This window comes from Oryzias latipes, chromosome 19 (genome assembly GCF_002234675.1).
Source record: "Oryzias latipes chromosome 19, ASM223467v1".
In the NCBI taxonomy this organism is placed as follows: domain Eukaryota; kingdom Metazoa; phylum Chordata; class Actinopteri; order Beloniformes; family Adrianichthyidae; genus Oryzias; species Oryzias latipes.
In genome coordinates this window covers 2,993,828-3,006,458 of record NC_019877.2, presented here as the reverse complement: position 1 = coordinate 3,006,458, position 12,631 = coordinate 2,993,828, and the positions used below count along the sequence as shown (strand labels likewise).

The following is a 12,631-nucleotide window of genomic DNA, read 5'->3' as shown; positions in this document are numbered from 1 at the left end:
TGTTTTCCCAACCATGTGAGGAGTCCAGTTTGTTCTCCTCTGCATTCTCAGGAACTTTCCCCCCTCTCGAATCCCTTTTCAATTCTATATCTGAGTTGGGTTTTTTTTGGGGGGTGGGGTGCAAAGGGAGGGGGAAAGGGGGCAGAAAGGGAAGGAGTGTAGAGGTTAAAAAGAAAAAAAAAAGTACTCTTTTCCGTACTAAAGCTGCTAAGATTTTATTTTGGTGCTGTTCTCGATATTGCACTGTTTGTTAAATAACTTTATAGTTTTTATAAAACAAAATCTTTTTTCTGTGTGTTGTTTATTGTTCTAGTTAATCTGTTTACTCTATCTTTTGTTTCTTTTAATGCCAGGGGGCTACGCAACAATGTTAAACGCAAAGCTTTATTTCTTTTTGCTAAGCAGTTTCATTCAGATCTCTGTTTTTTACAGGAGTCTCATTCAATATCTGATGATGCCAAATTCTGGAAGTGTCAATGGGGTAATTCTTTATGGTTTTCACACGGTACAGAGCGATCAGCCGGGGTAACAACTCTAAAAAATAGGTTTAGTGGGGATATTTTACTTACTGAAAGTGATCCATCAGGTCATTATATTTGCCAAATACTACAATGTGATGATAATATTGTTATTTCAGCCAATATTTATGGATACAACACTGTCAAAGAAAATGAACAACTTCTTTTCTCTATAGAAAACATATTGTTGAAATGGTTAGAAAAATTTCCAAATGCTATCATACTGTTGGGGGGTGACTTCAATAATGTCCCAGATAATAATGCAGATAGGTGTCCTCCTCGTGGGCCGGATGGAAGCAACACCAAGCTAAAGAATTTTATGGAGAAATTTGACCTCCATGATATATGGAGAAGGAAAAACCCTGATGTCAAATGCTTTACATGGAGGAACAAAACGGGTACAAGTCAGTCCAGAATTGACTTTTGGTTGATCTCAAAAAGTGTTGCCATAGATCAGATTGATGTAAACATTTGCCCCACCCCTCTTACAGACCACAAAGCCATAGTTATTAAGATAAAGTTTACCACCTCTAAGTCTTATGCCACTCATTCAGCTTATTGGAAACTTAATAGCTCTATTTTACTGGATGACTCTGTTAAAAAACAAATCAAAAGAGAAATAGCACATTTTTGGTCTAAAGCTAATATAGAAAAGAAATATGGTGTATACTGGGAGCTTTTTAAATTTGAAATAAGTAAATATCTCAGAAAAGTAAGTAGTGATAAAGCTAAAAGTAGAAGAGCACATGAGGCAAATGTCATTTCAAAAATAACTCACTTGTGTCAAAATGCAGCTGACACACTATCAGATGAAGATAAACTCCAACTCTCTAACCTTCAAACTGAATTGGATCATTTATATCTTCAAAAAGCCAAGGGAGCTTTTGTGAGATCTCGATCAAGATGGCTTGAAAATGGTGAACAAAATTCACATTACTTCTTTAATCTGGAGAGACACCATTCTAAAGGTAGTAGCATTCACAAAATTAATATAGATGGAACTATTTCAGAAGACCATAAAGTCATTTCTAACTATTGTTGTGATTTTTACCAGAAACTTTATAGCTCTAAATTTTGTCAAGTTTCAACAGATGCCTTCATAGATTCGTTAACAGTCAAAACCATCACTGAAAGTGAAAAGGAGCAATGTAAAAGCATGATTACACTTGAGGAAGTACAAAAGGCCATAGAACAACTTAAATCCAATAAATCACCAGGGACAGATGGGCTGACTTCAGAGTTTTATAAATGTTTTGCTGAGGATCTGTCTCCCTTTTTACATCAAATGTTTTTAGAAAGTATAGATAAAGAACTTCTTCCTACGACATTGACTCAAGGCTTGATGACATTAATTCCGAAATCTGGAAAAGACACGTTATTCTTAGATAACTGGCGTCCAATATCGCTACTAAACAATGATTATAAGATCTTCGCAACAATCTTGGCTAAGAGACTAAAATTGACACTGGACTCAGTAATTGATGAGACCCAGTCTGGCTTTATGTCAGGAAGACATATAATGAATAATATCAGGCTAGTTTTGGACATTCTTGATCATCCAGACATTATAAATGGTAACGGTTTTATTTTATTTTTGGATTTTTACAAAGCATTTGATACCGTAGAACATAAATTCATTTTTCATTGTCTTCAAAAATTTGGTTTTGGAGAATACTTTTATTCAGCTATTGTTACATTATACAAAAACTGTAACAGCTCTATTAAATTAGCAGGTGGCACCTCTCCCAGATTTAATCTAGAGAGAGGAATTAGGCAAGGTTGTCCTGTTTCTCCGTATCTTTTCCTTTTAGTTTCTCAACTGTTAACAGATCACATTAAATCCAGTGCAGTTGAAGGCATCAATCTCATTGACAAAGAACTAATTATTACTCAACTTGCAGATGACACTACACTTTTTCTAAAAAATGAAAAGCAAATTCCTGTTGCTTTTGACGTTATTGGGACATTTTCAAAGGCGTCCGGTCTTTTTTTGAATGTGAATAAATGTGAATTAATGGCAATTAAAGAATGTGCTGCTACTACTTTGTATAATCTTCCAGTTAAATCTGAAGTGAAATATTTAGGTATTTTAATAACAAAAGACCAACATGCAAGAAGCTCCCTAAATTTTAACCCAATAATAGAAAAAACACAAAGGAAATTGAATCAGTGGCTCTCCAGAGATTTATCTTTGAGAGGAAGGATTTTACTCAGCAAAGCAGAAGGTATTTCCCGCTTAACATACGCAGCTTTGGCTTTACATGTTGATGATAAAATTATCAAAGAAATTGACAAAATGCTTTTTAATTTCATCTGGAAAAATAGAACCCATTACTTAAAAAAAAATGTTCTCATGAACTCCTATGACAAAGGTGGCCTCAATTTTCTCGATTTTTCTACCTTGAATAACACATTTAAAATTAATTGGCTGAAACAACTTTTTAGAAATCCCAGCTCCATTTGGAACACTATACCTCTTCATGTTTTATCTAAAATTGGTGGTGTTGATTTCTTTCTCATGTGTAATTATGATGTATGTAAAATCCCACTAAAATTATCTGCATTTCATCGCCAAGCCTTCATTTCATGGTCCCTTGTATACAAACACAACTTTTCACCTCACAAATATTCTATCTGGAATAACAGGGACATTTTATATAAACGTAAATCACTCTTCAAAGAACATTGGTTTCGAAATAAGATTATTTTTGTGTATCAATTATTTAACAACCAGGGCTTACTTTTAACTTATGAGGAATTTCTATCTAAATTTAACTTCCCTGTTCCCCCTTTAGAATATGCTAGAGTGTTTGGGGCTATTCCTTCTGGTGTCTGCATGCTGTTGAAATTCCAACACAGAGTTAATATTGAGGAGCCTTTTCTACTCTCTCCCATAAATACTCCTGTGGGGAAAATATGTCTGACCGGTTATCCTAGGAAAAACAACAAAGCAATACGAACATTATTTCAAATGAACATTGTTTCACTACCTCGTAGCATGTCTTATTGGAACATGTTTGTTGAAGACATCGCATGGAAGGAGGTTTGGCAAATACCCAATAAATTTTTAATCACTAATAAGGTTAAAGAAGTTTCTTTTAAGCTTATCCATAGAATTTACCCAGCTAAAATGTTTATTCAAAACAGATTTAAATTAAACATTGACACACTCTGTAGTTTTGGTTGTAATTCCCCTGAAACAGTTATCCATCTTTTTTGGCATTGTCCCAAAGTGAAGGTATTTTGGCAGAAGATATGTGATTTTATTTATGATAAAATTCATTCTTGTTTTGTCTTATCTTGGAAAGATGTTTTGTTGGGTCTAATATCAAACAATATGCAAAAGGACTCTGCTTTTCTTTTAAATCTTTTACTAATTTTGGCTAAATTCCATGTTCATAAATGTAAATTTTCTGGTAGAAAACCTTGTTTCACTGTATTCCTTTCTGAATTAAATCAGTATATCAACAGTATTCGAAATTCAGATAAGCAAAAAGCAATCAGAACATTGTCTGTATGTGATAGTTTCAGTATTTTCTCGTAGAGTTTAACCCCCTGGCTTATTTCTCTCTATTCTTGTTCTTCTGTTTGTTACAGTTGTGTATTTGATATTTGCAGTTGTGTTTTTATTGCATACCTAAAAGTACATCTTTGTAAATTGACATAATGTGCAATAAAGTTTATTTAAAAAAAAAAAAAAAAAAAAAAAAAGTAGCCGCTTCCTGCTTTGATGCTGTGTGGAATTATCCAATCAGAGCTGGATATGAGTCTGGGGGAGGGGGGGGGGGTTCGTGCAGCTCAGGGATTATACCTTTTAATCTGCCTGTCATGAAAACTAAACTGGAAGGAATAGAGATGAAGAGGTCCAGATGTAGACGAAAAAGGGGACAAAAAGAAACGTCATTTAGCTACGACTCGTTATTAACACTTTGTCTTTTATCTCCCATTACACACCAACCCATAGCAAAGCAAAACTGAAGATGAGATCTCGTTTCTGTCACATTTACGTCTCCTAGACATAAATGAGAACTGTTTGAGACTAAACTGCTTTTCTCATTCTTCTCAAACATTTCTCCTGAGAAATAAGTCTCACAGTGAGCACTGTTTGAGATCTCAAAATTCTCTCACAACTGTCTCTTCTCCAGATCTCAATTGAGAGAAAAATGAGCCATATTATGTTGCGCTCAAGTATGTCTCAATTTGATATCCTTACTTCAAATTCCTATCTCAGTTATGTCTCAGTGAAAGACATCAATGGTTCTGTCTCTCGTTGCTCAATAATTTAGATCTTGTTTTAGCCTTTTTTTTTATTGTCTCAGCAAAAAGAAAAACAAGCCCTAAAATGAGTCTCATGATGACACCATTACAGTTCATCTCTAGAAAATAATATTTTTTATTTTATTTATGTTCAACTTAAAAAAGTTGTTTATTGCTTACATATTTATATAACTTAATTACAATTTCAAGAAAAAAAAGTTAAATCATTAAGATGGTCATGTCCTCAAAAGACATATTTTTGAAACTTTTTAAAAAACATGAAATTTCAAGACAACGTTGCAGTGTCGATTTAATAAACTTTTTTTTGACTGCTTAGATAAACATAAATGAACAAGAATGTATGTTGGGTTAATGGTGCTAGGTTTAGTTAAACACAAACACACGCATGCACTGGCACACATGCATACACGCACAAGTGCATATACGCACACTTATATGTTGGTGGGTATAAAACATTTAACACATTGATGTCTGAACTAAATAAAGGACATTTGGGATCATATTTGGATCACCTTAAAGTGAACAAAAAATAGATTTTACATTTGAAACAAACAAATAAAATACACAAATAAAAATAATCAAATTAATAAATCAACTTTAGGGCGGTACAGATTTATGGGGTTCAGTTTGAGTTAATTTATCTATGTCTTTAAAAATCACCCTTCATGCAGCCTTACAAGCTGAAAATATTTTCTGTTTTCTTGATTTTAGTCTGCATCATATTGAACAAACAGAAGCCTGGAGTAACCCGATTTGAATTTTAAACTGTATCACAGCCTCACTTGACACAGATTTCTGATTGGCTGATCACGGTGGGAGGGAAAACTCTGTGGTTGACGTCACCAACGGGCCGGAATCTGCAAGCGGGAGAAGTGCAGAGAACGAGAGACTTTTGACGACCGTTTGTCGTATTTTTTCTGCGTTTTAACAATCCGTGTGATGAATCTCCAACATTTTTTTTGCTTGTCTGGAAAAGATTCAAGTAAAATCTTTGAAGTTTGCACGGTAAGTTTGCAATTTCTTCCCTCCAACTCTGAACTCAGTTGAATGCTAAAGGTGTTTTAAGCTAGCTCCGCCAGTAATGCAGACGTCTGGGCTACTCGCGGTGCCTTTGGCTGTATAAGTAATTATTACTTTTTACAAAGGTTTACTTGTGCTTTTTGTAATAAAAAATAGAGACATTGAAGAGTTATTTGCAGTGCAGAGTTTACAGAATGAGCCTCGATATTTTTCCAAACGCGTGAGTGCTAAGTAACTGTTGGAAGACATTTTGCTCTTCAGTTAAGGGTCTGCAGGGTTCATCCCATTCACAGTGTGACGACACCACAGTCCATTATTCCAAACTTCAAAATGTGCAGTTTCACTGTATGTTCAATTTTTACGCTGTAAAAAGCTTTTATCTTGTTAAAAAGATCATCTTGCAGACGTTTGGCCTGGCATGCCATCTTTTGAAACTGGTTATGGACATGTGTTTAAAGTAAAGTCATCATTAACTGCTCACATGTCTAGAAAGCATAATCTGAAAATGTAAGTATGCATATTAGGGAAACATGTTCTCAGCCCTCTGTCAGTGGTGAAGATGTTTAGAGAGCACAGATGTAGCTAAGCCAACAAATGTCAACACTGATATGTACGAGGATTTTAGTGAATCATAAATCATATTTAAAAACCTTTCCAGATCTTACTTTGTGCTGTATAAAATGTGTGTACATGATGTTTTTTTCCCCTCTCTGATTCAAGGTGATCTAAATACACGTGAAAATGAGTGAATCAGAACCCATGTTCCTCCACAGTGCCATTATGGAGGTCCTACCAGAGCCACAAAAGACATCCTGGAAGAACACTTGCAGTCCATTGGAATAAATGGAGTTGTATGAGGATCTACGATTCATAGAAGAGGCTGACTTGCTGCCAGCTTTGAGACCTGTTCAAGCCCGGAAACGTCTTGCTCTTTGGAAATTGAAATGTGAGTCTCAAACATTACAAATGAGTTTTTGTAATGCACAGAAGTGGATATGAATATGAATGGGTAACACACTGACAGTACAGTGTAAACTTAATACACTTATACTGTTTGTTTGTTTTTTGTTGCAGACCAAACGCCAGAGAACAGCACATCATCATCTGTTGAGACCTCACCAACACAATCATCATCACTTTTGTTATAGTCACCGAGGAGTTCGTCATCCACATCTTCCAGAAGCCGAGGACTGTACGTACATTGACTGGGAGGACAGCTTTGAAATTCCATGGAGTAAGTTTTCTGAGGAATTTGTGCAGTCTTTGGAAAGAGACCTGGCCCAAGACTAAGGAAGGAAATGGTTTGCAATCTTGTTGCAGAAATGATGAAAGCAAGACGTTTTCCAAACTCTAAAAGGCTGCAGATGATGCGGGGAGAGCAGAGTGGCTGCTCAGAAGAGATGAGATGTTAAAGAGATGCTCTTTCTTCTGCTCTGCTACTTTGAGGAGGATGCCATGTTCTTGTAGAAGATGCAGACGAGGTCCAGCTGCAGCAGGTGCCGTTGACTCCAACTGTTATTGTATGTGGTAAGTAAAGTTTCCAGTGTTAAATTATTCTAAAGGTTTTGTCTTTGTACACTGTACATGAGTGACATGTTTACTTCATCCATTGTTCTGTCTTTAGGACAGTCTTTCTTTTCCCCAAGGAGGTTCATGCTCAGTTGGAACCGCTCCATCGTACACAACAACATTGCAGCACTGTGCCTGATGTTCAGAAGCTACTTCTGCTTTAACCGTCATTATCCAACTGAGCTGGCTTCAACCCTGGAGTTTCTGCAAAGGTACATATTTATGAGTGCTGTCATGCGATTCATTTTTGGGTGTGGTTAGTTAATCATGACCTGCAGTTAATTATTCTTATTAATCTTGTATTAATCTAACTCAGGGCTGCTCATCCCTGGTCCTTGAGATCTACCAGCCTGCCTGATTTCCAGCTGATTAGCTGGACCAGGTGTGTTCATCCAGTCAGAATGTGGAGACATCTGGTTGAGCTGATCAACAGCTAGCAGGGCTTGGGGATCTGGAAAACAGTCAGGGTGATGGATCCCAAGGACCAGGAATGAGCAGCCCTGGCTAACCTAAAATTTAGCTTTGGAAATCCTTATTTTGGGGTAATTTGATTTAAATAGTAAGATTGTGTCACATTAAAAGAAATAAAATACAATTTAAAGGGTGGCTTTATGAAGTTTTCCAAGTATAACAGACTTTTTTCCAATCTTTACTTTTGTACCACTAAGGGATAATTCTTCAGTCTCAAACAGAACAAAGACCTAAGCCAAAGTGCTCTAATTTAAAAAACTAATGGAAATATTCTGAACAATCCAAAAAATATTGACCACAAAATTCTTAATGATACCATAATATATATTCGTTGAAATATCTTATTCCACAGTTCGCCGTCTGACACGATCAGCCCTCAGCGTTCCAATTAAGACATGGTTATTATTTTTCCCTTGTTAAGAGCCAACCATGCAAAATGTGACTTGATCATTTCTTAAATGTTTGATCTGGACTGTATCATAAAAAATGAAATGAAACAGATTTGAACCTTATTTGTTAAATAGTTAATGCCCATAGAATGCTGCATTTCAATTCTTTTAACTGAAACAGATGTCCTCTCAAGCGACGTGTGGCTGCTTTTAGGGATGACAGAAACGTAATCTTATGGTAGCATTATGCAGCTGCTTTTATAAAACTACAGTTTGCTTCTAGCTTGAAGTGTTATCTTTGTTTGTTATGTGCGGTCTATTATCAATTTGTTCATGCCAGATTTTAATGTTCTTGTCTTACAGCTTATGTCCTGTGATGTGCCACTCTACCTGGTTGGGAACAAATTGAAGAGGCCAAGCTCAAGAAAGCCGTTGTCAACAAATGTAGGGCAGAGCAGGTTCTAAGGCCACTGCTATGATCTACAGTATGCGGACTGGTTTCTCTTCCATCTTTTTTCTTATTTTTTATCTTAATTTGGTTCTCAAATTGGTCCATGGATTTGGTAGGCTGCAAGTTTAGGAGAATGTTTTTATCAGGTACTTTTTTATGTGGTTACATAATCTTGTTTTTTTCCTTGTACCTCAGCAGTGATGTCAGTGTGTTTGTTGTTTAAAATATGGAAGTTTTCTTTACCATCATGTCAGCCACATTTAGTACGCCACGGTTCATGTACTTAATGCATTTAATATTTTAAAAAGTGTCTAATACTGCTTCCACAATTCAAATGCTGTACTGATGATGGTGCTGCCCAAATAAAGTGTAAAGCATTTACATTTCTAGTATTGTTTTTACTGTTACTGTATATCAGTGGTCTCCCATCCTGGTCCTTGAAGGTCACTGTTATGGATGTTTTAGCTGTTTTCCTGCTCTAACAGATCTGCTGCAGTGGTTGAATTGCCTCCTCAAGTTCTGCAGGAGGTGGTTAATCACCTGTTGATTCACATCTGGGGAGCAAAGAAACATCTAAACCCTACTGGATGGTGGCCCTTGAGGACCAGGATTGGCTACCACTGCTATAAAAATAACTTCTCTTTTCTTTCTCAAATACATCTCAAATATCATTCTCATTAACGGCTTTGGTAAGACATTTAAGAGAAATGATTAAGACATGAAAGAGACATCAGACAGACAATGATGAGATCTCTTTTAGGACTCATTCTTCTCAGATTTGTCTCATGAACGTCTTAGGTTCGTCTCTCCCACTTCTTAATTATTGCTCTAACAGTTGTCTCAACTCAACCTCATTTGTCTCAGTGATGTCTTTTCTCATTATAGCTTAACTCTTGCTCCTAAGGGACCCTTAGGAGCAAGAGTTAAGAAGCAAATGATCACAGAATGATACGAATATGAGACGCTCAAACTGATCTCAAGAGACGAGATCAAGCAACATATGAGCAACAGATTTTTCCTATGGGAAGAACCAAAATGTGTTGGTGAAATTATCATGACACAGCACTTTTGTAAATTATCATCACCGAAAACAGGTGAAAACTTCAAATTAAAGACAAGTAAAAAAAAAAAACAAATCTAAAGAAGTCAAAATAAAAACCAAAAGGTTTTAACTTTAGTAGAGACTATAATTCATCTGGACTTGAATTGTCATATTCCTATGATGCAGGAATGTATGTGTTTAATTCAGTCGTGCATTTTTGGAAGATAAAGTCATTTTTTATAGGATTTACCATAAGTGTGGGTCAAAAAGCTTTACAGCTGCATCAGTGACGTATTACTTTGGTTTAAGTGTTTCACGGCAAGTTGATCTGAGGTTTTTCCAAACAGTCGTACATCACAGCATGACTCAGCGGCTTCACACAGGAGATGGTCGTTGGTGGTCCCGCTGAACTTTGTTTGGAAATCGCCTCTCAACTGTCGCAGCCTTTTAGCAGCTCGTTGAATTAGCAAGTTTCCTGTTTTCATTCTCAGCTTTTCGCCTTTTTTTGACACAAAAGTTTTCATATTCATGGGATTCCCTTAAGCATGTGTATGTTATCAATTTCCTACTTCTTCAGACTTAGATGAGGAAAACAAAGACATGAATGGATCTATTTGTGTTCAAGTGGATTCATCAGAGTTGAGCACAGGGCTTGAAGCCCACCCAGCGTACCAAATATGAACGTTTGCATTCTGCACTTTTTTAATCTGCTCCTGATTCACAACAATGTGTATATGGAAATACTCATAAATGTAATTTGAAGCTTACATTTCTTTCTGAATGTCTTTCATCATCAGAAAAATGCCCCCAAAACATGTTAAAAACACCAAAAACACAATTTCCGTTGAAATGGGTCTTTAAACAGGTTTTGAAAAATGGATGGATTGACGTTCTTCAATAAGCTGCTTATCTGTGCACGTCTTTTTCATTTCCAGTGTGGCTCTTGATGGAAAAAAAATGGAAACGTGGCTGCTCCCAAAGCCTGAAACTGCACTCTATAACGTGACCAACGAGTGTAGAAAATGAAGCAGGAGATGCTGAGGGGGACACTCAGCTGCATTCACATCCTACATTTACCAGGATATTTAGCATTGTCTTTATATTGATGTATCAGTCACTGGTTAAGGCTCACTTATGGGGATTTGTGGTCATTTAAACAATGCAGGACATACAGAATGTCAGGTACAGGGGTTATTGAAGGACCCAAAATGCAGAGATGGGAGGCAGGCAGTTCCAAGTACAAGGGGTTTTACTACCATAACAAAAAGCCCTGCAGAGCAGGAAAACCAAAAACAAAACCAAAAAAGCACCTGTTGGGTTAAACAGGCAAACAGGGAAGAAGACGGTATGGCTCAGCACAGAGGAAGGCAGAGACCAGACATATAAACAAACAGGACTGATGAGACACAGGTGACAACGATCAGGGGAGATTGGGACCAGGGAAGTAAAACTCAAAACTGAGACATGCAGGAAATGTTCAAAATAAAACAGGAAGAAGAACTCTAATCATGACCGAAACAAAACAGGAAGAAGCAAAATCTAAGTAAAAAAAAAAAAAAAAAAAACTAATTATGACTGTAATACCCTAATCATGACACAGAGCTTTTTGTGTTTGATATTCATCAACAGAAGCAGACTGTAGCGAGATCAACGTTCATCAATTTAAAAGCAGAAATATGATTGTGCTTGGCTGAGAAAAGAAGGCTGGGAATTTAGCCATTGGTTTAGAGTGAGGGCTTAATTAATGAGTGGGTGTAGAAAGAGTAACAGAGGAACCCAGTTTAAGGTAGATCTTCCCCAATAGCTTCACTTACCAAGAGCCTGTACATGGTATTGTAATATATACAGTATCTGTATGTCATCTGCATAGCTATGGAAACTAATGTTGGTGTTGTTTATCACTGGGGCCAGAGAGAACATGTAGTGGCCCGAGGATGGGGCCTTGGGGAACTCCGGAATGTAATTCCTGTTAGCTCAGTATATTTCAAATTAGTTTAAGACTTGGCCTGAATTAACAGCTAAACTTGCAAAAAAGGGGACTTGTAATATTTCTGCTTTTGACGGCTTGATGTCATAACAGATTCCACTCACAAACCCACTTTCCAACGTGTGTTATTCAACCGGTAGGCTTAACGGAGGAAGTACCGGCATGGAGGAGACAGGCAGCAGGAACAGCAGCCTGCAGAGGAAGAAGCCTCCATGGCTCAAACTGGACATCCCGACCATCCAGCTCACCCCGGACGACACCCCCCTTCCCAACCAGGTAAAACTCTCCTGCAAAGTGCTAAATTTGAACAAGAAACGGAAAAAAGACTAGAACCCTCAACGTTTGTTCACTGAATTTGATTAACTGAGGCGTGGAAAAAGCTCACGTCAGAATGTTTTTGCTGCTTCTGTGTTGTAGCCGGTGAAGCGCATGCGCAGCGTCAGCATGCCGGGAGAAAATCCTCAGACCCGCACTGCAGCCTTGGAAAGCTCCAACAACTACCTCAAACCTCCCTTGGAGAGGACGCACCCCCTAAAACAGTCCATCAAGAAGTCAGTCCCTGGCACGCAAACGATTTCCTTCTTTTTCCAACGACCTGTGACTTTTCCAAATCTTTGAGCTGCTAACAAAACTCCACAGAAATTAATCCTTCTGTTTCTTCTCTGTTTCTTTGGATTTGCCTTTCTTTCCTTTCCCAACCTCCTCTTTGCATGTGTTAGTGGTGAGAGAAGGGTACACTTTGACCGCCTCAACACGGTCCCTCCAAAAGGCCAGAGGTGCCTGAGGAGGGTGTCAACCAGCCGAAGGCGGTCCTGTGTCCCCAAATTACAGTCCAGACGGCGGTCGTCTATACCCAAACAGATCATCAGGTACAAGAGCGTCCAGATTCTTTCTGGAATCATGATA

At 37.4% G+C, this 12,631-nt stretch overlaps 1 protein-coding gene across 5 annotated transcripts in view; it reads left to right on the top strand.

Annotated features, from left to right (window-relative positions):
- LOC101166279 (inactive rhomboid protein 1) overlaps positions 1 to 12,631 on the top strand; it is a 41,213-nt gene that overhangs the window by 11,506 nt on the left and 17,076 nt on the right. For 3 of the 5 annotated variants that reach the window (XM_023949506.1, XM_023949507.1, XM_023949509.1), the window contains exons 2-4: positions 11,866 to 12,001; positions 12,143 to 12,276; positions 12,445 to 12,594. In XM_023949506.1, the coding sequence (XP_023805274.1) occupies positions 11,888 to 12,001; positions 12,143 to 12,276; positions 12,445 to 12,594 (398 nt within the window). In that variant the 5' untranslated portion in view covers positions 11,866 to 11,887. The remainder of the gene's footprint in view (positions 1 to 11,865; positions 12,002 to 12,142; positions 12,277 to 12,444; positions 12,595 to 12,631) is intronic. The other 2 variants (XM_023949508.1, XM_023949510.1) reach the window with 1 other exon arrangement.